The following is a 25,317-nucleotide window of genomic DNA, read 5'->3' on the forward strand; positions in this document are numbered from 1 at the left end:
CAAAGAATAAGATCTGCAACTATGACCCACATTGCAAACCCTACAAAGAGATTTTGACATTTGACAGCAGCCCAAGTTTTGATGTAAAAGCAATAACTTTGGCTAGGCTTCACTCTAAAATATACCATAATGGGATAAAGGATGATTTTACATGGTTTGAGAGAAGCCAGTAACTGTTTTCTCTATCTGTAGTATGCATTTCACTGTTCTCTGTTCCTACAGATACAGAAATAGAAATGTGTTATTTTCCATGTAAGACTGATGTAATTAGATGTGATCTCTATGCAGGAATAATATTTTTTCCACAGATCTTTTTTCATTTTAAAATGAAGTAAATGGCTTCTAATTCTAAGAAAAAATATTATAGGAAAAATAGTTTTTAGAGCCAGCTCCACTGCAGATATTAGTCCTATTTATTCTACAAATACGACAAACTCGATGTAAGAAATAACAGGGCTACTAAATGCAGGAAAGGCTATACAATTTGGCTTTTGCATTTACATTTTGATCTCCTACACTAGAACATGTGGTGTTTCCAATAAGCTAATACCTGACACGAGCTGCAAAGACTAGTAGTACATGGTAATTTGATCCACTACCTGCTACTCCAGCCTCTAGGCTGGAAATTCATTCAGAAAACACATTCCAGTTTCCAGTCCAGCAAAGGGTGCTAAATTATCCATGAGACTGAGTCCTCTCATTCCTCATTCCACTAACAGGAAAGGGGATGAACAACTGTCCCCTGATCCTTTGAGGGCTGCGTTATCAATTCACCTTGATTTGATATTTTTTAGACACAAGCTGAGAATAAGATTCAAGATGATTCTGTACTTAAGAGCTGTCATGAGTTGAAGTAGATAAAGTACTTTTTGTGGAACTGGAAGTTTGAAAGCTTCATACAAATGCTATTGTCTGTCAATATGTATTTCACATGCTGAAAGTACATTCGGAGTTCCTTCTTAGATTTCCCCAGAAAACTGAGAGAATTGTTTTTTTCTGAGGAATATTTTGAATTATCTGATAAACTATTTCAGCAGTGGAAGATAGGAATTTTTGGAAACTAAAGACTGTGTGAAAATCTCCTGAGCTGAAAGAAACTGTACAGGACAGAATGTGAAGAGGAAATGAGCCTAGAGGACAGACAATAGTTTGAAGCATCTTTGCTATTGTGTGTTTACTGTGTTTTCTTTATCGTGTCTTTTTAAGGTGATTTGAAAAGGGCAAGTGCAATATAAACTGAAAATTCAAGTTTTCCTACATTTGGCTCACACCAGCAATGTTTCCCAAGAGAGAGAAAATACCCATGTCTCCTATAAGGCAAGATTTTCTCATTTTTTAACAACTATAAGGGGGCAGACAAGGCTAATGAGGCTTCAGAATGAGCATTCCAATACTATTACAGGAAAAGACAGCAAAGGGAAAATAAAAAGTAGTGTAACAACAATATTTTCCATGAGGTGTCAGCAGAAGTATCTGAACGCATTGCTAAAGCCTCGTAAACACTTAAACATTTTTTTCAGGCTGCAAGTAGTCACAGAAGAACACATGTCACGTGTGCAATGTAAATAACCTTTCATAGCTCATCTTTTAGATGCTCAGTTCTCCAACTGACTTTACTGCTCACTTCCTCCTTCCCTCTCCAACCTTCACATGCACTATTGGAATTCTGTGCTGCTCTTGTCTCTTTGCCTCCCTCCCCTAGACAGCTCTAAAAGGTAACTGATGTTCAGTTTGCTAGCTTTAGTTACCAGTTCCCTGTAACCTGGAAAAAAAAACTCATGTCCCACGTCTTTCATGTCGAATATTCACATAATTAAAGAGTATTCAAATTTATCCAATGTCTCCTAGGACCACTGGGAATTTAATGGTGAACTCTCATTTCATGAGAATGAAATAGGATAAGTGATGGATGTATCACAGAGTAAGCAGGTATTGCATGGACAGTCAGAATAACCAAGAATAAGTTGCTCTTCATAAATAAGGTTGACAGATTTATGAAGCAAAACATGATACTTAGTAATGTGCTTTTGTATTTTCACTACATGATTTTATATTTATTGTCCAGTAAGATGCATGATACTCTAAACCTTAAATATATGTATAAATGTGGTTAGATTCTATATAAGAAAATGACAGGATTAGAAAGGGTTCAATAAATAACTTCAGTCTTGATAAATAGCCTGAGCATTTATGTGTTTCCTGGTTATCCACTAAAGACTGTTGAACATACATTTTCAAGATAATCATTACGCTTGAAAACAAATTAAAGAAGCATGAAGTCTATTACATGGAAGGGATTACAATTGCAGTACAATCTGGAAAATGAGTTCATATGAGATTTTTCCATAGCGATATTTCAACTAGCTAACATTTCACCGGGACAAAACCATATTTTAATACAAGACAGAAAGACTCATAAGCTTCCATTTCAGGTTTCATTTCAAGTTTGACTGCATTCCTGGATGAGAGCATTCAGAAGTTAGCAAATGGGTACCACAAAAAAACAGGAAAGAAAAAAAAAAGCAAATTCAGCATCTTCTATGGTCAAACTTCAGCTTACGATAACAAAGGTCAGTTGTCTCCCATTTATTAAGTCTCACACTTGAATTTATTTTGATGGCAGTTACAGTAACATATGGCTGACTTTGGAGGACTATTGGTTAAATTCTTAAATATCAACTCTGCATCTTGATCAGCTGGAATGCAGAGCTACCAGTAGGAATGCAGAGATTGCACAGGTAGCTCCCAGTTCATTTTCTTCTGAAGTTTAACGTACAACATCAATGGCAAATTTTATATTCTTGATGAAAATGTGAAGCGGAAATGTCAAGCTACATGGATCAACAAATCGATCAGTCCTGCATGTGAACAGATCTCCACAGCAAACAGTAGCTCCTCAGCACAGAATAAAAGTTTATATGACATAGTTACTTGAAAAAAGTCACTTATTTCCTTCTTAAACATACACCCAAATGGCAGCATCATATATTTTCCTGTGGGTATTTTTCTCTATGTGAGAAAATATTTAATTCATAGACAAGTCCTTCTAAAATAGAGCCACTTCCATTGCAAACTAAGAAAATCCTATGGGTGCCAACAGAAATACGTCAACTTACTCACCTGCATTGGAGCCTGTCAAGTTGTAACGTGCGTTCAGCTTTTTAATGATATTTTCATGGATCTGATACCAGTCACTCTCTGTGTTGCACCTAGAAAAATGATAACTTTCTTAACTCTGAAATAGGAACACAAGTTTTTCAAACCAGCTTCACAACCTATCTCTAAACAAAGCCTCTTTTGTTCATAAAACTAGTAACACAATAGGAGCTAATAAAGCCCCATGAAACTGCCTGTCTCAATAGAAAGAGAGTGCTCTTACCATTTGTGCTTGACAAAGGCACCCTAGAAATATCTGCTTCATGTCGCAAAGGGTGAGAGAAAGATATGAGCAATTATGCTCAGGAACTCAGCCATGACCAAGTTCATCATCTGTATAGATCTAACCTTCATCTCTAAACCACACAGAAATCTATCCTGTGACACTAAGGAGGAGACACAGGACTCAGAGCTGGTCTTAGCAGACAGAAAAATCTGTGTTGTATGCTTCAAAGTTACTTAAAACAGGATGTGATCTTCAGGAGGTAATCACTGAAAGAGCAAACGGCATTTCAGTATACATGTAGAAAATAACTGCTTTTCCATAAGGAAAAACTGACCATGTTCTAATGATCATTTTTCATGGGTTAGACTAGAGTTAGTCTTAGCATCAAGCATTTCTTCTTCCATTGTTTTTGTCATTTTAAAACAAACAGCCAAGATTGCAAAAAAAAAAAAAACTAAAAAAGAAAAGAAATGAATAATATCATAGGCAGAAAAATCTAACTATTTGTTAACCAATAACAAGCACTTATTTTACTTTAATGTCCTGGGAGTCTACAAAAGAGCCTGCCCACATGTACATTGTCACACTAAATTACTTTTCTGCAGCTCTTGATTCCAGCAGCTCTAATTCAGCACAGAGGTATACAGAGGAGAGAAGAAAGGCTACCTGAAAGAATTGTGCCTTCAAGGTTTGAGTGTTAACCCTGGGAGGGGCAGAACTTCCTCATGTGCATGACAATATGTGCCCCAGTTCTACATGCTTAGAATAGATCCCTCTACGAAATGGTTCCTTCTATGATGTCGAAGATCAGCAGGAAATTACAGGCACTGTGTTGCTACAACCAGACAAATAGAACTTTTTTCCAATTACTATCAGCTATTCATTTTAAAATCTGTTTTTGATTTTTCACTCTCCAGCACTCACTGCTTTCTACACCTTTGTTATTCCCATGATATAATTGCTTCATTTCACAAAAAGATACTCTGCCTACTTTCTTGTGTAGTTATAAAGTACCTCCACTGGCTGCCTAGGCAGCACAAGGAATTTAAAAAAGTCCTAAAAGCACTTCTTATTGCTATAAAAAGAGAGCTCCAGAAACGCTTACAGGGATGTGAAAAATGCTGAAACATACACAGGGATCTAAAAGGATGTATTTATAAAGTGGGATAATATTAAAGATAAAGGGTACATCTGTAGAACTAACCAAAATGTCCAAACTGTGACCAAAAAAGCCCCACAAATTAGCCACTATACCTTTTTGGAACAGAGAAGGAGCTACAGCTATTTATTTGCACCACATTTAACACCATTGCTTCTGATGCAAACTGACTTTAAGTTACTTACAAAAATAAAGAAAAAAGCATTCATTACATGTATACTTTTAAGATGAGGTCATCCTTTGAATCTCCTGCCAGCAAATCGGCAATACTGAGGACTGCACAGCCAAAGGGCCGTCTATATTGTACGTTGCAGGCATTTTTCTTTTCTCCAGCTCCCATTCGTCCTGCCAAACAAAATATATATTTGATGCACAATGCATGTAATTGTCTCTCTTAAAAACACAAAAGCGACACTGACAGCAATCCAGCTTAGTATGGTGAAAGGCCTGAGTAGATGATGTCAAGAGTACTCATTGCAAAGCCAGTCTGTCTTTATACTATGTTAGGATAGCAACTGGTACGAGAAGTCCACTAAATATGTGGTGATCTTGAAAGGTCTCAGATCAGAGGTACTGCTCACACTCGCATGACCTCCACTCAACAAACACATTTCTGATAGCCAGTGATAGCACACTCATGACATCATCAAATCTAATTTAGAGTTCAGACATGACGGAGTGTTCAACATTTGCTGTTCAATAAGAATTGTTTTACTGTGTTTGCTGGTAACCATGATTTACATGAGAGGTGTTGTGATGGAGCCATTACAATTTAATAATCAAGTGCTGCTTCCAAAGAGGCAACTGGCTAGCAAGGGGATAATCGACCAGCTGCAGAAAAATGAAGTAGAGATGGAACACAGGGAGGAAAGATGACAAAGGGCAGAAGAGCAATTTATGATAAGGAAAGAAAGAAGGCAGCCAAGGAAAAGAGATTTCAAACAAAATATTTTTCCTAGCCTTTTCTATTTGATTTAAATATAATGGATCAATCTTCTCATTGTGTTCCTGGCATTTGAAACTGCTCTTTCTAAGCATTTTATTCAATTGTGCACAGGCAGCTATGTATCTTTCCCAACAAGTCTTAATTTCTGACAAGAAAAGCCTGTGGTTGCAGTCGCTGCAGGGCAATGCCTACTCCAAATATTCCTCTGCATCATAGCATCTAGAAGAGTAATTGTTAATTTTCACACCATGCAGCATACAAATCTTATTTTAAATTCTTAATATCTCAGCGGTTCATTTATAAACTTGACTGAGAATATATATGAAAACTACACAATAGGAAAAATTCCAGACCTTATTCTTCTTTAGAGCATTTATCTTTACCAAATATACTTACATCAGAGTTTATTATACCTTTTCCGAATCCTTGCCAATAAAACCAAAACATGGTATTTTGATATTCTGTCGAAACACTAAAACAGCATGAAAATGCCAGGAAAAATTATTCCTCAAAGCCATAAAATAGTGTTTACTTTATAACAAGTTTTTTCTGAACTCAGCACAAATTAAAGCAACTATATTTCAAACCAGAATATCTTTTAAAAAGGAAGAAAAGTTATACTTAGTACTGCACTGATGCAACTAGAGACAGTTTCAAAGAAAACAGTATAGCTAAGAGGTCAGAAGTAGACACTAAGATTACTCTTTCACATCAGTACAGCCCAGAGGATAACTTCTCAAAATAAACACCTAACACAAATGTACACTCCTCTTTTGCTTTGTTCTAGAAGACTGGATATCTGTCTGTAGCATCAGGGATTAAAATTACTGAGACTTTCTCTCTCCTGATTTTTAAAGGGGTTAAGTAGAAGACAAAATTAATCTGAACAATTTCAGATATGCATCACTAATTAAGTACATTAAATTTCCAGGCAAGTTTTTCTGTGAACAAAGGATGCTTGAAATTACTCTTTTTGGAACAAGAATGGGATCCCCAGTGACAACTCCATCATCTTAACACAGTTCATATTTGATACTTTCATTTTGTTATGTGACAGTATCGAAATATCCTGCATCTAACCTCAGTTATCATTACACTTGAAAAATAACACACAAAAAAATGCTGAGTAATCAAAATCATTTTTTCTATCAAAAAACAGGTGGTTTTTTTTCCCCCAAGAAAATATTTAAAGGCCTTACTAATCTAACAAATCCCAGAGATGATCCTACACAGTTTTTCTTTATTTATTGTCATGACTAAAAAAATTAAGATTTCTACTCACAATTATACCTACCTATTCGGATAATGTGCACAGTGATATAAATGTCCTTCCTGAGTTCACTGCTACCCAAATCCTGCGCAAGATCAGAACCTCATTATTTCTGAATCATGATTAAAATGTGACATTTAAAGAGATCTTTACACACTGCTTTTACTGCCAGTGAAAGTGATAAACGAACAGCAAGTTCATTTATACAGCATTAAGAAATCATCCCTTTAACACTTTAAATTGGCGGTCATGCATACAAACCAACTGTCTTAAAATGTCATGGGCTAGAATATGCTGTAATGCAGCAAAATCAGTGGGAGGATACAGAAAACTTACTGCATATCTTGAACAGCAGCAATACATTTGTACAATTCCAAGTAAGATTCAGTAAAGAAAGTAAGAACGTGAAAGTGAGAGTGGTGCACATTCTAAGAAAAAAGTGTAAAAAAAGCACATGGAAGAAAACTAACTGGTCCTTCTTACAGGAAGGACTGGTATGTACACCCACATTGAAGTTTAGATGAGTGTCCACCCATTGCCAGAAAACATTCAAGTTGAGAGTTCAGCAATATATTTCAACCAGTGTTTACAGATGATGTTCATTACAATGTACAAGCTCAGGGAGCAGTTCTGAATCCCACAGAGAATAGCAATTTAATTCAGCTTCTATTTTCAATACTACAAAGATTGAGAATAGGAAGAACTTACCACAAAGAGAGAACAGTGCCTTTCAGGCTTTTCTGGACATTTTGGCAAACCATTTCTATTCAGTCTTAAAAAAAACCTTTCACTGTAAGAAAAAAATTATGACAGATCTGTTGAACAACACTTCTGCAAAGTACATCTCATTTGGATCTTAATTCCAGATGCAACCTTCCTCAAGATATAAAAGAATGAAACTTTTCCTTTTTAAAAGTTTCAGCCTTATCAATAAAAATAGGGAAAGACTAGTGAAGGGTGGTGATTTACTTAATCACCTACCAAAATTACTAAAAGCTTAATATAAAATAGAATAATGCTTGTTATTTGGAAGAATGATATTGTATATCCTAGTACACAGAGAAACACAAGCAATATAATCCATTTATCCTAGGACCGAAATTAGATGTGCAGTATGTTGGTACCGATTCTTGCTAAAAAATGTCAACATTGCCATGCTTGTATTCAACCAACATTCTTTTTCATAGATGGGAAGATAATCCTAAGGGACATTTTTCCTACTTAATCCTATCAAAATATACCACCAGAGTGCACTGACATTAGCAGTCTTGTAAAATTTCTGGAAGCTCCATTAGGGCAAATTTCATTTTCAGAATTCTGTTTTGCAATCTACTGTGGAGTGTTAAATGAGGTAAGTACTAATATCGCTATAAGGGAGATACAGAGATTTCTTATTTCAGGATAGAAGAGGGCATAATACCCCACTGAAAGAGAAATGACTTTTTGAAACATTCCTGTTTGATAGAAGGTCCATTATGAATAACCTCTGAGCAAACTTGGCAATACATGCATGGGAAGTTCATGAAAAAAACAAACAAACAAAAACAAAAAACAAGCCAACCCCAAAACAAAAATAAAGCAAACTTTCCATGCTTTGGATAATTTTCTCCAAGATACAGCCTCATAGGAAATGTAATAGTCATATTTCTGCAGTCAAAGATTTGGAAAATGGGAAAAGCAAAGAAGCCAGAAGTGTCATTATATATGTTTCTCTTCACCCCTTCAGTGGCCAGACATTTGAGCCTGGATGCCCTGTGATGTTCAAATGAGAAGCAAAACTTCAAAGTGTAACTAGGTTTTTCTCAGCTGTATCCACCTCTTCTGCTTATACCAGAGGCTAAACATGGTTTACCACTGTTCTGTATCGTCCACAGCTTTTTAAAATGCAGTTGGAAAATCACTAGGAATATGTTGGATAAGATCCAAGTCAACAGAGACTAATTAAATCTTCATTACACCAACATTTGCCTTGTAGAAAATCTGCATCGATCATTTATGAAATCAGTCATTCACATTGAAAGGGACCTCAGAAGGCCTCAGAGTTCAACCTCCTGCTCAGCGCAGGGTCAGCTATAAGGTCAGATTAGCTTGCTCAGAGCTTTAGCCAGTTGGATCTTGAAAACCTTCAGTTACAGAGACCACACAGCCACTCTTGGAAAAAAACATTCTAGTGTCTAACTGTCCTCAATTTCTTCTTTATATCCAGATGGACCTTCTCCTATTTCGATTTACATATGTTATCTCTCATTACCCCACCATGCACCATTGATGTTATTGATCTTGTAGGTACACACAGGTAACTTAGCTACCCTCAAAACTGCTGCTTCTCCAGGCTGAACAAGCCCCACTCCCCCAGCCTGGCCTCTCAGAGCTCATGCACAGTGTGAGGCCTTTTGCTGCCTCACTTCAGTTCAGTTCAGAGCACGTTTCTTAAGAGCTACACATGAGGAATGCTTAATTTTTTTTTTTTACGTGCCAGGTATCCAGGCTGAACCTACAAACACTTATACTTTTTCACTGTGGTTATTTGAAAACATTTGTGCGATCCTCAGCTATGTAGCTTTTTGATCAGACAGCATAAAAGGCAGAACCTAAGAACAGTAGAGCTGAACTCAAATACCTCAAAGTGCATGAAATGGTACTTTCTCAGAAACTGTGTTTTATGACACAGCCAACTTCTGCAGCTTAGGTCTCCATGGAAACTTTAAAATTGGGTTTTAAAGACTGTTTGTGCGAGTATATTTTTACAGAGAAACAAGCTGGTATTTTGATGTTGATGCAAAAATGGTTTTCAAAATAATTCTTCCCTTTCATTTAGATTTAGCTCATTTGAAGTCTTGGAAAATACAGTAAAAATTGGAGAGCTTTTGTTTATAGGTGTCACAAATTTATTGTACATTGAGCAAGAACTAATATTTATATTACCAAAGTAGCTGAAGGTTTAGGACTCCATTATGTCGGGAATTGTGCAAAACTGAATAAAAAGAACAAAGTATTTGTTCTAGCAGTAACAATATAGCTTCTGTGCACTGAAGCCTGCAGTGCACTGGCATGCCAAATAGAAGTTTGCCTAATACAAGGTTATTCTGCATTTCACCATCATATCTTCAGTCTGTAGAACTACTTAAGAGTAATACATGTGTACTCACTACCTTTTTTGTCTTTAAAGCAATCACTAGACCTGTGGGTTCAAAATAAAATGCCATTCAACAAGAAACTGTCCTGCTGTGAATAATGTATCTTCACAGTTTACCTATGAACTGGCAAATACCGAATTTGACTAGGAGCATATTATACATTTATTGAAGATTACATTCTGAAGAAACAAAGGCACGTCTTTTGAAAGACTCCTACTCACTATCCACTATGATATGAATTTTTTCAAGCTCTGCTTATACTCACAGATCATAAGATTATTATTCACAACACAATTAAAAGCCAAGGACTTTTGTCATGCCACAAAGAAATGCACTGATTGCACATGTGCACATGTAATGGTTATGCAGATCTAATATCCTCATTTGAATTTGAAATTTTGTTTGACTGGAGCATAGGACCCAGTGGTGATGGGTCTGAATACAACAAACACAAAAGGCAAAAATCTTAACACTTGTTCAGTGTTTCAATTTTTTTTTTCTTGAAACATATCACAATACCACTGAATGTATCAACATTACCAGGGAGCAAATGCAAGCAGTCAGACTTTTGAGATTATGAGAAAAAAATGGCAATGTTTTATCTAAGTACACAGAGCATGTGCATTTATACACCATTTCTGTGGATTTCTATACAGGCAAACAGGTTAGAAAACAGTTGAGGAAAGTAAACAGCTTTCCTATAACAAAATAGACAGAATTCCCAGGATATGAAAGCTTGGCTTCAAACAGCAGCAAAAACTCCAGAGGGTTAAATCTAGCTCTAGTATCTTACTGCACAGCAGTTTTTTCAGCAGTTACACACATGCATATATGGCAAACACACACAGCAATACCCCAAAGCAGAAATACATTCCTTTTGTATTTAGAAGATTTTATTCTAGTTTAGACTGCAATGAATTTTTTGTGAGCACCAATCTTACCACTTAAACATGCTGTACACACTTAAACTCTGCTGTCTTCCCACTGAAAATAAGGAAATAACTAATGCTGGAGAGATTAATTTAAGAAGGTCAACAAGGGATTTTTGTACTGTAACATCCCATGTATTAGTGAAGTAACAATGTGTTCCACTTAAAAGAAATGCAGCCACAGTCTGTTCTATTTTCATAAGTGACCCCCCTATTTCCTTACTATTAGCAAGAAAATGTTACCAGTCACATCTTCCCAGTCTAAGACAGATTGCTTGTTCCATGATTTATAAACACACTATCAGAAAAAATGAACCAGCCAGATTTATACCACATGGCAAATTCATGTGGTAAAGCTATGTCATTAAATAGTCACAGTTCTCCGTACAGCTTCATCTTCAGACATCTTTACAAATACTCTCTACTTAAATATACATTACAGTGATTTCTAAAGCAAATAGGAGAGATAACAAGAGAATACTGCCACATAATTCATCAGATCAAATTTATCACATACCAGAATACCATTAATGGACATTCATTAAGAACTTGAATCTGGTTTGACTTCATTCACAGCTAAAGGCTCATTGACTTCATAACCCCAAGATCAGATGCAAAATGTTATCCTCATATTCGGTGAAATGCAGAGAAATGTGGTACAACATGTCATAAGTTAGTGAAGTGAAGATAATAAAGCCTTGAAAGTATCTTTGTCATCAGAGGATAACTGATACATGTGCCAATATGTCTTAGCAGTACAAGCTGTTTCACAGTAAGTCAGTACCTGTATTTTATCTCTGCTATGCTCTTATGAAAACCATATCCAAATTTCTAACTGTAAGATAAGTGCAATGAGTAAAGGGGGAGAGAAAAGGCAGAATGAGTACTATAAAAATGTCAGCCAATCAGATCAGATCAAAGATCAAAGCATTAACACTAACAAAAATAAATGAAACAAGACAATTTTATAATGATGTAGCAATTATCTTCAAGCTGACAACATGAAGGGAGAAGAAGAACACTATTTTCAAATGCTAGTTTTATGCTGAGAAGCCAAATTCCCCTCTGTTAGCTGTACAGTTAATAAAAAGGGGAAAGCAGACAGAGAGATGGGAGGGAGGTGAACTAAAACAGATGCATGCAGCTACATCAAGCTCCTGCTCTCATTTCCTACCTATTAATTGACGACAGCCTTGAAGAAACTCATTTTTATGGCACTCTATTATTTTAGATATTTGCACCTTTATATTAAGAGAAAGGTGGCATCACATTTCCTGAAGAGTTAGGAAGTGCTAATCTTACATCATTTTTTGTGAGCCAAGGGAAGACAATAGAGCTTTAAAAGACAGTATACTGGAATCTATCAGCAGGTATATGCAACTAAAGAAACAACATAGACCAGAAGCTCTCACTAATAGTGGGCTAAGTCTGCCACCAAGGATAAACATTTTGCAGCGCAGAATTATCAGTGCACAGACCTACAGATCCTTTAAGCTGAATTACAGTCTTGATTGTTATCCTAGTCACTGACTGAGGTAACAGCATGGATACAAGCAGATTTGCTGTATCTTTTCCCAAAGATGGAAATTAAACTTGAAGAGAATAGGAGTTATTGGTAAAAGTGAAGAGAAACAACAGCATTTAAGAAAATTCCCCTCCTTCCAACAGCACCTGGGCTCCTACAAACTCATCACCATCTGGGGATTTACAAACAGCAAGGCTAGTTTTTTGTGCTGACACTAACATGTCTTTTGCTGGTAGCCAATGTGACCGCAACGTGCTGCCAGCAAGACGATCGGTAAACCTACTGGTGGTGAATATACCTCTTCACTACCTAAGTCTGTCACAAACACATCATGGTTGGTGCACATACCACTATTCTAACACTGCATTCTTCTCTGAATGTAACTAATTGTGTAAGCTCCACCAGCTGCAAGACACGTCACCTCTTGCAGTGCATTCATCACTGGAATCAAAACCAATTATTTCTCCTATTACTTTTCAATATTTACAATACGAACAATAACAAAGTTATTTGTTCATGCAGATGACCTGAACAATACCACAGGTTCCTCTTGCTTTGGCTGGTCTGTCTGCTTTAAAAAAGCATCTATCTACACAAGATCAGATCAAAGATCTAAATTAGCTAGCACCCTTACTCCAACCATCACAGGCAGAAGATACTTGAGAAAGTAGATAGCTAGGTATATTTGTTTCACTGAATATGGATACATCATGAAATACAACTGATTTCTAACACATCTGGCAACAACCCCTCTGTACTTGTTGATTTGACAGCATATGACAGATATGATTAAAACTAGGCTCTGTCTCCCCATAAAATATAAACCCAAACCCTTTCAAAAGCGCTTTCTTGCTAGCCTATGCTTGTGCTTTTTAAAAGAAACTTATTCCTACCATATCCACCTCATTTTACTTATCCACAAATGTAGTTATTTTGCTGCAAAGTCACATGCAGCAGCTCCTGTACAGCTGCTGAATAGGAAAGTCTAGGCAGTCAGGCCAAAGCAAACAGACTTGCTAAAATGCCAACTCCTCAAAAAATACTTGGAATACTTACCCTGAAGTAAAATGTTATTATCCTTAAATACTAACCATTCTTGAATTGCAAGAGCAATTTATCAAAAAATTTTCATTGATAACAGCAAACTACACAGCATTACACAAATTCAGGTTAAATAAATGAGTTGTAAAAATGTGGTTTAACCCCAGCTGGCAACTAAGCCCAGTGGATGGGTGAGAGAATCAGAAAAGCAAAAATGAGAAAACTCATTCATTGAGATAAACACAGCTTAACAGGTAAAGTAAAAGCTGTGCATACAAGCAAAGCAAAACAAGGAATTAATTCACCACTTCCCATCAGCAGGCAGGTGTTCAGCCATCTCCAGGACAACAGGGCTCCATCGCACATATCGGTTACTTGGGGAGAGAAATGCTATCACCCTGAGCAGCTCCCTTTCCTTCTTCCCCCAGCTTTATATGCTGAGCATAATGTCATGAGACACAGAACATCCCTTTGGCCAGTTGAGGTCAGCTGTCCTGGCTGTGTCCCCTCCCAACTTGCACATCCCCAGCCTGCTTGCTGGTGGGGTGGTGTGAGAGGCAGAAAAGGCCTTGACACTGTGAAAGCACTGCTCAGCAGTAATTAAAACATCCCTGTGTTATCAACACTGATTTCAGCATAAATCAAAACCATAGCCCCCTACTAGCAGCTATGAAGAAAATTAACACTGTCCCAGCCAAAACCAGCACAAAAAGGAGTATTATTAAAGAATCTAGAACCTTTTAAAGCTGGATAAACCCTTCTAGTCATCTGGCATTGAAGAGCGATATAAATCTGTAGAAAAGACATTTACTAGTACAGAAACTACCACAAGGCCAAAACATTTGTCAGAGAGGTGCAGCTGTGTCAAACATTCTTTTCATGCACATTCTTCCCACTACATAAATCATGGCTGCTTATACCGTTGCTGTTAATGAATATGTAAAACTGAGCTACTTAAAATTATTGTGAGGGATAAATAAAATATATTTTTGCTATTGTTATCTGAAAGCTATATAAACAAATAAATGCTAATACATACAAAGGAGAGAGCATATAGATCTCGTTGTTCACATTAGGCTCCTGTAAAGAGTTTCTAAATCCAGAACAGTTTTCATGTCAAAACCACATTCAGGAAAAGAGGGAAAAAAAAACAACAAACCAATTCCTCACACCATAAGGTAAGCAGCCTGAATGCTCATGGGGTACCTAAAGAGGCTCCAGTTCCAACATTTGATTACTGTATGTTGAGTACTTTATGAGTCAAGCTATTAGTTACAGTGAGTGTATCTTTTACTCTACTTTTGGAGCTGGTTTGCTTTGTAAAACAACAAATTACAATGTAATTAATAGGGCACACTGACTGGGGCGGTGCTTTAGTGGTCTCCTCTGATGTGCAGGAACAGCGCAGTAAGCAGGACAAGTCAGTATTCTCAAGCAAAAAGTATTACTCACTTGAGGCACATACTTCACATTTCCAGTCTGACTGGGACCAAAAAACAACTTTTTAGCTAATCTCCTCTGACTATACCTATTCCTGATTTTTTTCTCATCCAGGATCCAAGCAGAGAACAAGCCCTATGATTTTTACTACTTCGCTGCTCCTGCCAAGAAAAGGCTGATTATGTATGTCCTGACTATACTCCTGCACGTAGGAATTTTTTTTTCTCACAATGAATCACAGGAAAAAATTAGACACATTTTCTGAAAGTGTGCTTTTGAAGTTCCTGGAGCTTCAGGCTTCTCTTTTAAACTGCTTTTTATAACCCGGTATTTACCTCCAGTTAAAATCACACCAAATACATTTTTGTTCACAAGGGCAATCTACCACTTGTCTTAAACAAAGGCAATAACAAAATAATTAAGCCTGCTTATATATTGAATGTATGTATCTCAATATAAAGGATAAAGGCTTATAATAAGTGGAAGCAAGGACAGGAAGCATGGGAAGAGTTCAGGGATGTTGTCTGGGAAGCTAGGGACCAGGTTAGGAAAGATAAGGCCCAGTTAGAATTAAACTTAGCTAGAGGTAATAAAGATAACAGGAGGGGATTCTACAGGTATGTAGCAAATAAAAAACAGACTAGGGAAAATGTAGGGCCCCTCAGGAAGCTCTCAGGAGAACTGGCTACACAGGATTTGGAGAAGACTGAGGTTCTGAATGACTTCTTTGCCTTGGTCTTCACTGGCAAAGGCTCTGACCAAACCACCCAAGTCTTGGAAGGCAGATGCAGGGACTGTGAGAATGAAGACATTGCGCCCACTGTAGGGCAGGAACTGGTTCGAGACCATCTTAAAAATCTGAATGTGCACAAGTCCATGGGTCCTGATGAGATCCATCCACGGGTCCTGAAGGAGCTGGTGAATGAAGTTGCTAAGCTGCTGGTCATCATATTTGAGAAATCATGGCAGTCAGGTGAAGTTCCCAATGACTGGAAAAAGGGAAATATAACCCCCATTTTCAAGAAGGGGAACATGGATGACCCAGGGAATTACAGACCAGTCAGTCTCACCTCTGTGCCTGGCAAAATCTTGGAGCAGATTCTCCTGGATGGCATGCTAAGGCACATGAAAATCAACAAGGTGCTTGGTGACAGCCAGCATGGCTTCATTAAGGGGAAATCCTGCCTGACCAATTTGGTGGCCTTCTATGATGGGGCTACAGAAGTGATGGACAGGGGTAGAGCAGTTGATGTCATCTACCTGGACAAAAGCGTTCGACACTGTCCCACACAACATCCTTGTCTCTAAATTGGAGCGACATCAATTTGATGGATGGACCACTCAGTGGATAAAGAACTGGCTGGATGGCCGCACACAAAGAGTTGTGGTCAATGGCTTAATGTCCAGCTGGAGACCAGTAATGAGTGGTGTCCCTCAGGGATCGGTGTTGGGACTGGTCTTGTTTAACATCTTTGTCGCTGATATGGACAGTGGGATTGAGAGTGCCCTCAGCAAGTTTGCCAATGACACCAAGCTGTGTGGTTCAGTTGACAGGCTGGAGGAAAGGAATGCCATCCAGAGGGACCTCGACACACTTGTGAGGTGGGCTGATGCCAACCTCATGAAGTTTAACCATGACAAGTGCAAGGTCCTACACCTGCGCCAGAGCAATCCCAGGCACAGCCACAGGTTGGGCAAAGAAGAGATTCAGAGCAGCCCTGCAGAGAAGGACTTGGGGGGCTATGGGTCGATGAGAAAATGAACATGAGCCAGCTTCAGTGTGCACTCGCAGCCCAGAAAGTCAACCGTATCCTGGGCTGCATCAAAAGGAGCGTGACCAGCAGGTCCTGCCCCTCTACTCTGCTCTTGTGAGACCTCACCTGGAGTATTGTGTGCAGTTCTGGTGTCCTCGGCATAAAAAGGATATGGAACTGTTGGAACAAGTCCAGAGAAGGGCCACGGGGATGATCAGGGGACTGGAGCACCTCCGGTATGAAGACAGGCTGAGAAAGTTGGGGCTGTTCAGCCTAGAGAAGAGAAGGCTGTGTGGAGACCTCATAGCAGCCTTCCAGTATCTGAAGGGGGCTATAGGGATGCTGGGGAGGGACTCTTCATTAGGGACTGTAGTGATAGGACAAGGGGTAAGGGGTTCAAACTTAAACAGGGGAAGTTTAGATTGGATACAAGGAGGAAATTCTTTCCTGTTAGGGTGGTGAGGCACTGGAACGGGTTGCCCAGGGATGTTGTGAATGCTCCATCCCTGGCAGTGTTCAAGGCCAGGTTGGACGAGGCCTTGCATGATATGATTTAGCGTAAGGTGTCCATGCCCACGGCAGGGGGCTGGAACTTGATGATCTTAAGGTCCTTTCCAACCCTAACTATTCTATGATTCTATAATTTTTTTTTTTTTTAATTGGCAACCACATTCATAAATACATATACCAAATCACCTATCTAAAGAGGTATTTTTATTCCAAATACATAAAAACTGTTAATAAACCTGTGCCTGTTCTCTTGCCCAGGTGACCTTTATGTTTCCTTCTAGGTGTTTCAACCATCCTGCTAAAATCAGGATTATCTCCTCAATGAGCACGAAGTAAATAAAATCAGGCTGCTTTTGGTTTAGCTTGTTTCTGAGGAGACACCTAACAGGGTAATAAGTGACTAAACTACAATGGAGGAGTCTTAAAGGAATCTGCTAGCCAGGGAAACCAAGATGTTTCATCTCCCCTGCATCTATAATGTATATATATGCATTGATTTCATATAATTCACTGTAGCGCACTTTTAGTACTTTGCAAGAGGAAACACTTTTGTGCATGTTGCACAGGAAATTGAAAATAACACTGAGATACCCTATGCTGTGGTCCCGTAAAAGTGCAGATTATGTTTTGTGGAAATACTATGAAGGAAAAGTAGCCCTGATCTACTTTACTGCTGCTGGTTCCCACAGGTTGCTCTATCAGAAACCCTGCTAGCTCCTTTAGCTCAACTCCATGCCTTCTCAGGATCCCAAACTACTTCAACACAAAAAGCATCCATAGATAATGAGGAGGTATCTGAATAATAATTTCCAAGGAACAGTATTAATGAAGTAAAGGTTATACACATTACAAGATAGTATTTTAAGGGGAAAAGGCAGAGTAGCCTATCACCTAATGATAGATTAAAAATTATAAGAAGCACCTAGACTGTATGCAGCATGTGCTATGGAACTGTAATGAGCACACTTCTTTGTACTACGCCTTTTCTTTACAAAAATTCTGTTGCAGAAAAACTAACACAAGGTCCAGTCTGATCTCTGCCCCTCTAGTGAGTATTCACTCCTCCACAGAAATTCTGTGCTATTGGGATCAGGTAACCTAGCCTGAGATACAGGTAAAATATCCTTAAACAACTAGAAAAAAACCACACACTTACTTGCCCACAGTGATATTAATTCTCATAGATAACCCTCTCTTTAACCAGGAGTATTTATTAATAAAGCCTCTGAATTCCATGACATTCAGAAACACAAAACTGAAACATCGAACAATCAGCTACTGTACCTACAGGAGCAGAAAATTTGAGTATCAACTAATATGCATGCACCTATGCACATATATAAAATTCTTTCTACCTCTCTCTCCAGCTTTTACATTTGAAATATATTGCACCATCTACAATTATTTCCAAATCTGATTTTAAAGTGCCCTTACCTGGAGTACTGAGTACCGTTATGGGCTGCCCAGTACAAGAGAGACATGGACATATTGGAGAGAATCCAAGAAGGGCCAGGAAGATGATTAATGGACTGGAGGGAAAAGCTGAGAGAGCTGGGACCGTTATCCTGGAGAAAACTTAGAGGAGATCTTATTAATATATATAAATTGCTGAAGGGAGGGTGCAGAAAGGACAGAAGCAGGCTCTTTTCAGTGATGCGCAGTGACAAGACAAGAGGCAATGGGCACAAACTGAAACATAGGAGGTTCCCTCTGAGCATCAGGAAACAACTTCTTTGCTGAAGGCACAGGTTGTCCAGGGAGGTTGTGGAGTCTGCATCCTTGGAGATACTTAAAAACCTTCTAGACATTGTCCTAGCAACTCTAGGGGTCTTAGATCAGACGACTTCAGGAGTTTGCTTTAAACATCAACTGTGATTTTCTCATTGCATGAAAATACCACATAAAGGCAGCACAGGTAATCAAGCTGGGTCATTTGGGTCTTTGTAGAAATTAATTTAATTTTTTGCTCTTTACACATTTATCTCCATCTTCCACCTCTGTAAGTTAATAACGGTCAAGCTTCAACACATTAACAGTTGTCTTTACTTGCCCTGAAGTTCCAAATGACTGTAATTAATAAACTGTCCCTCACAACATGTGACATATTCTTAATTAGCCAGAGGATGATTAGTCATACAGGACTCTTCTCCCATACTTTTTCAATAACTTGCACTGAGTACACAACCTACAGCTTCACAAATATATTCTCCACCTCCTTTGTAGTCTAGTGTTCAACACTGTTTAGAAGTAACAAAGAATTTACCTATGCAAGTCTCCTGCATTTGGAGTGCTGATGTCTGGAGCACTGATCCTAACTGAACTAGATATTGAAACTCAAGTGCAACCCACTTAAAAGCTTAAAGTAATATTGAACCTTTGAGCTCTTACTCAAGAGAGGCCACAGGGACATCTTTGAAGACAGACATCTTGGGTTCTCAGTAGTAAGCCTTGTGGGAAATGGAAATACACTATCAGCTTGACTCAAGAGGTATCCAAGTCCTTCCCTGCTGTTGTTTTGACTATTAAAAATTAACAGTAGTCAGTTGTGCAAACTTTAGTTACAGAGATGATTAAAGGTTGGATTCAATGAGCTGTACTAAAACAGAGCAGATCTCGGGTTTGAAGATGCTGATGGACTTCACAAAAATGCCCTTAAACACTCTCTTACTGTACCAGGATCCTTTAAGATTTTCATAGAATAAGGTGGAAATGGAGTGTTCTTTTTCTTAAAGGGAGAAAAACTGATGTTCTGGGGGCTTTGTAGTGTTTTGGGGGCTTTTGGGGGGGGGTGGTTTTGCTTTTTTTTGGGACTTTGTTTGTTTTTTATTTTGTAGGGCTTTTTTTAAGAAAGAAAGGAAAACTTAGAACACAAAGTATAAAATATTTTGATCAATAAAAGGTGGATTTCAGATTTGGGCAGGCGATTTAATTGATTTAAAGTAATAGCACAACAGAAAGAAGAAAGTCATAAAAAGATTGATGATGTGTATGAATGTCACTATAAAGGTGAGGTTGAGAGTAAAGCAAAGGAAAGGTAATCTTAGTCTTTGACATGGTCTGGAATTTACACAATCTTTAAGCATATAATCAAAAGAATAGAAAATGCAGTTTGCTTCTGTTGGCCTTGGATAAACAGTCTATTCCTCTTTGTGCTGCTTAAGAATCTGTACTTATTTGAGGGCAACACGACAGTTAAAAACAAGGTTGTTCAAGGTGATAGGAAAAGGATTAGCACGCCAACCTATCTCTACTCCTCACACAGATGGGGCCAGAGGCTTCAGTCATTTCTGATAATACATTCATATCATATTGACACAGACACAAAGTGTGTATCAATAAAAGAAAATCTTACTGCACTCCATCTTTCTGAAGTGCTGCCTTGAAATTGTCCTATTAATAGCATTGCTACTAGAAAAAATTAAAACATGAAGAAAATGGTGTAAAGAGACACTGCTACACAAGAACACATTGCAGGTTAAAGAAAAAGAATTTCTACAGCACTATGCTGACATCTCAGAAAGCAAACTACAAGAAATGTGAAGGTCAGCAAAGCAACTGGGACTTGGCAGGAGACGATGCAGCATTCTTATGCATGCTCATCAATGCCAAGAACAGGGTCTGCAGACTGAATTGAAGAAATGCAAGCAGCATTTCTTATGGCTTATTACCATACATTCCCCTTTTCAGAGTACACTGCCCAGTGTTGCTAGTACTTTAAAAAAAACAACAGGTAAGGTCTCTGCATAGCAATATGCTACAGATATAAACAGTCTTACTGTATCTACACTGGAAAGGTAGGCATTTCAGAGGACATTGGGATACTAGATTTTTTTGAACAGGGTCACCTGGTAAATATTTTCTTTGGGGTTTTGGTTTCTTGTTTTGTTTTTTTTATGAAAGCAGAATATTCTTGCGGCAAGAAATAAAGTTACTGGAGTCTCAGTGAATAATGCACACTGTCTGGAAAACAGCTAAGATGTTTCTTTGTCCCTTGTAACTCATTAAACTGATTCTGTTAAAAGCTGATAAGTGGGATCTTTCCACGATCTGATTAAAAAAAAAAAAAAAAGAAGAAAAATCAATATAGTTTTGATTAAAGGATTGGTGTTTAGAGCTCCAGTATAAATGGGCCCCCTGGCTACACTAAGATCATCACTGCTGCCACAAACTGTTGAATTGGGTAAATGAGTATATGTGAGAGAAAAGCACGTACTATCATCAGATGTCTTTTATTTCTATAAAGATCTGCCACTACAAAACTAATAACTGTAATATATTGAAGTATGTACTACTGGCTCTGTAAGCGTGATCTAACTGCAGGAAGAGAAGTTCATGCCGTTAACTTTTGTGCTGGTAACAGAAGCAACAAACAATCATCACCATACTCTTCAGTACCCTAAATGCTGGGAATCTAAGCATCTTCATATTCCAACATTACAGAACAGAAGTTACTAATAATTTCTTAGAAAAAACTCAAAAACTTCACAAACCTCATAAATGACCTCACATTGCAACAGAATGATATAGCAGTATCACTGCATTCTGATGAAAAGTTGAAAACACACATTTTCAGTCTTCCTCTGGGGCTCTAACAATGTGTTCTTTACCTAAAACGCTTAGTTTACACTTTACACTTACGCTTTATACTAATGTTTACACTTTAGTCTCCTTTACAGTTAGTTATTTTTATGTAATTGCATCTCATATTCAATCAATTTCATTCAGATGTCTGTAATCCCTTTTAACTTGGAAACTGTTATTGTTATGTAGTTGTAATGGCTAAAAAATCCATTATCTCCCAAAGTAAAATATTACATAAGTGCAGCTGAGTTACTTTATGTTTTACAAGAATTTCTCCTATTCTAACTATGATCCTATAATACCCATCTCACATACACTATTTTACAATCTACATGACCAGGTTAGTTTGAATCACTTGTTTGGTTTTGAAGAAAATCTGACTGCCTCCACACTTTGATTCACAACCCAGAACAGTTTAAGATAGTGAACTGGACTTCTGAAGAAAACTAAACTGGAACATATGCTTTTGACACTCAGCACACACCACAACAGAGTTAGTCCAAAGTAAAACACTGAAAACATTTACATATATTTATCATAGAATCATAAAATGGTTCAGGTTGGAAGGGTGCTTAAAGATTGTCCATTCCCCTGCCATGGACAGAGATACTTTTCACTAGATCAGGTTGCTGAAAGCCTCATCACTGGGCTTCGTATGAACTGTTGCCTTACAGATCCACTCCTACTGGCTGGCACTACTTGCTGAAGTAGACAGAAGTCTTAGACTTTCCAATTCTTCATCTACTTATAACAAAATTAGTTGATATAAAAACAGTCCTTCAAAACTCAGTACTAAATTGATAAGTCCTTCTGATTTTGCTTTTGTCAAACATTTGTTGAACATGCCAGATTCAAAGAGCAGATTTTATAAAAGCATTTCTTAACAACACTATCATCTGGACTCTCAATACATCTAGATAGTATTTGAGGTTAAATTGTAGTGCAACTCTAAGTAAAAGCTCAGCAACAGCCAGGAAAATAGGACTGAACTGAAAGAAAAATCTCAAGAGCAGATGTGATCATGGACCTCTCCCACTTTCCAAATACAGTGACATTACAGTTGTGTATGCTAAGAATTTTGCCTTAAGATTCTAATATTGCAATCAGTTCTACAAAGGAAAGTGTCCTCAAGATAGCTTTTTACAGTCTTAAAGACAAAGAAACTGGAAAATACACAAACAGAGCTTGTGACCTTAACAAAAGAAGAATGTAAGTTTAGAAAATGTAAGAGCACACAAACCAAAGAACTATGGCTGTACCATGTTAAAGCTGTATCATTCACAAACTCACTCTATCCTAATCAGGGGCTGTTACCATTTTAAGACAGGAAACTGCAAAGCAGAAAGAAGGGAAGGAAATGGAACAAGATACAACAACATAGCAGGGGAAAATCTAGTAATTATCAAGGGCTGACTACAGCTGTTTATTGTTAATCTAAGTGATAGAAGAAATTATTCCTAATAGCTAGTTTAGCTAGAAAATATGGAGATATACATACGCATACATAGTCAAGTGAAATTAGTATGCACCAATTAAGTAGAAACTGAATGACTTGCAACCATAGTCTTAATGCATCAAGTGCATAAGCAAGTCATCACTCAGATTTAAATACTTGACTTAAATACTGACAGTTTTCCTGCTTCTATACGGGAAGTAGAATATTCACGTCCAAAAAAAGCCTTTTGAAGTGTGAAGACACACATTAAACAATTATATAAATATAGAAACAGTCTGCAAAGTAATATTTATTATTGTTGTTTATTAATAATGATAAAGTCGTCCATAAACCTGCATTTTATTTTTATACCTACCTGAATACAACAGAACTGATGTTATTGTGGATGCCAAGACAATAAGGAACAGTTATTTTTAATAGCAATTTCTAGCAACAACAACAAAAACCTGGAGAAAAGTACAGTCCCATACTGTAATAAACAAATGGCAAAGTGATACAAAACATTTATCTCTAGCTTACTAGACTTGACAGCAAAAAACCCTGCTGCCCCAAGTAGGTGCTGATCACACTAAGGTGCAAGTGATGAATCGCAGCTGCTACCCATGTAGAGAAATCTTTAGTTAGGAAGTCTGAAGGTCAAAAAGAACCCCAAGCATTACACTGATTTTTCTGTCATTATCTGACATAAGATTTCTTCTCTGGGCAAATCACTAATGCATTTCAACATCACAGTTCCTCCCATCTCACCAGAAAAACATATTATTATCTAATTCTTAGTACACACTGGGAAAATGATGAGCATTTATCCATGCTTTTAAGATGAAAAAATATTTAATTGAGAATAATGTAGTTATAAATTTACCTAATTTTTCTTTTATTCAAATCACTAAAGGCATACTAAGACACATTATCAAAACTACAATAATGGTTTAATGGCTCTAATTTCCATCTCTTACTTATTTTAAAAGGTACTATCCTAGAAATGCACTGGTAGGTCATATATGACAGCATCAATTTGTATGTTAATTTAGAAAAATATTCCTTGAACACGTGCATTGCCTACCACAACATAATAACAAGAGACACAGAGACCATGCTTTGTTTTACTGAAGCAACAACTGCAAATTTCTACCTACCTCTATCACTTATTTTTGATCCATCTACTCTAAATCCTTCACAAATATTTTAAAAGCAAATTCAGAGTGCTTCACCTTAAGGATTCCACTCTGAGGGGCTAATGTCAAGAAGCCAGACAACTAATATTGAATATCTGTATCCTTCATGAATTCAACACCAACTCTTTCTGAACTTGAAGGCTTGAACTTTATTGAGACCTAATATAACAAAACAGAAAACAAAAAAAGAAATAGGATAGATACAGCTCAAAATTACTTCAGAGGAAGCTAAGCAGCTCTTCAGTCAATAGAGTCTATGGATTCTAAAGAGCTATTCAATGTGCCCTAAAGAGGACGCAGACATTTCATCAGCTGAATTGCTTTCCTGGTTTCACTGACTGTAACTAAGTCTCTCGCAGATTGCAACAGGAACCTAGACATGCAATTCACACAAAGATCTTAAGTTTACATGCCTTTGGAGCTGGATCCAATCCTAAAATCCAGTTATTCATCAACCTTCTAAAATAAAAAAATGAAAAAGAAAATGCAAAGCATTGGCCTGTGTCTTAATCTTAGCATCTTACTTGTGACTACAGAAAGATACCTCCACCTATTCAGATTCCAGAGCCTGACAGCGTGTTGCCTCCACCTTGAAGACATACTTGCATGTTCTTTCAGGACCAATTCTTTTCTAATGAAGCACAACTAATCAGAGAAACAAAAGCTGACAAAGAAGAGCAAATGCCAAATGCTAAATTTCAATACAAAGCATGTGATGACCAGGTTTTCTTTCTTATTTATTTACATAAAGAGGAACAAGAGTGTAGTAAGAACAGATTTATATTAATAAGTTGGAGTTTTCTTTAAGAAAACAAAGACCCATGCTCAGTTTTTTTGCTCTGGCTTTGAATATTTACATTTTTGTTTCCTATCTGCCAGGGGTCTGGACTGTTTTTAAGCTACAGCAATCAACATTAAGATTGTATAAAGTGTAAAGGAAATTACAATTATTACTATTCTTCTTTCTCTCCCCTGGTTGTCTTTACAAACAGTGGCTAATATAGCATCATGT

At 37.5% G+C, this 25,317-nt stretch overlaps 1 protein-coding gene across 2 annotated transcripts in view; it reads right to left on the reverse strand.

Annotated features, from left to right (window-relative positions):
* The window catches only part of DOCK4 (dedicator of cytokinesis 4), a 240,889-nt gene that overhangs the window by 110,795 nt on the left and 104,777 nt on the right, over positions 1-25,317 (reverse strand). For both annotated transcript variants that reach the window (XM_057403708.1, XM_057403707.1), the window contains 4 exons: positions 7,466-7,547; positions 6,782-6,842; positions 4,754-4,886; positions 3,121-3,209 (listed from right to left, as the gene is read on the reverse strand). In XM_057403708.1, coding sequence (XP_057259691.1) covers positions 3,121-3,209; positions 4,754-4,886; positions 6,782-6,842; positions 7,466-7,547 — 365 coding nt within the window. The remainder of the gene's footprint in view (positions 1-3,120; positions 3,210-4,753; positions 4,887-6,781; positions 6,843-7,465; positions 7,548-25,317) is intronic.

This window comes from Pezoporus wallicus, unplaced genomic scaffold (genome assembly GCF_028554395.1).
Source record: "Pezoporus wallicus isolate ANWC-B61680 ecotype Strahan unplaced genomic scaffold, APGP_CSIRO_Pwel_v1 contig_7274, whole genome shotgun sequence".
NCBI classification, from domain to species: domain Eukaryota; kingdom Metazoa; phylum Chordata; class Aves; order Psittaciformes; family Psittacidae; genus Pezoporus; species Pezoporus wallicus.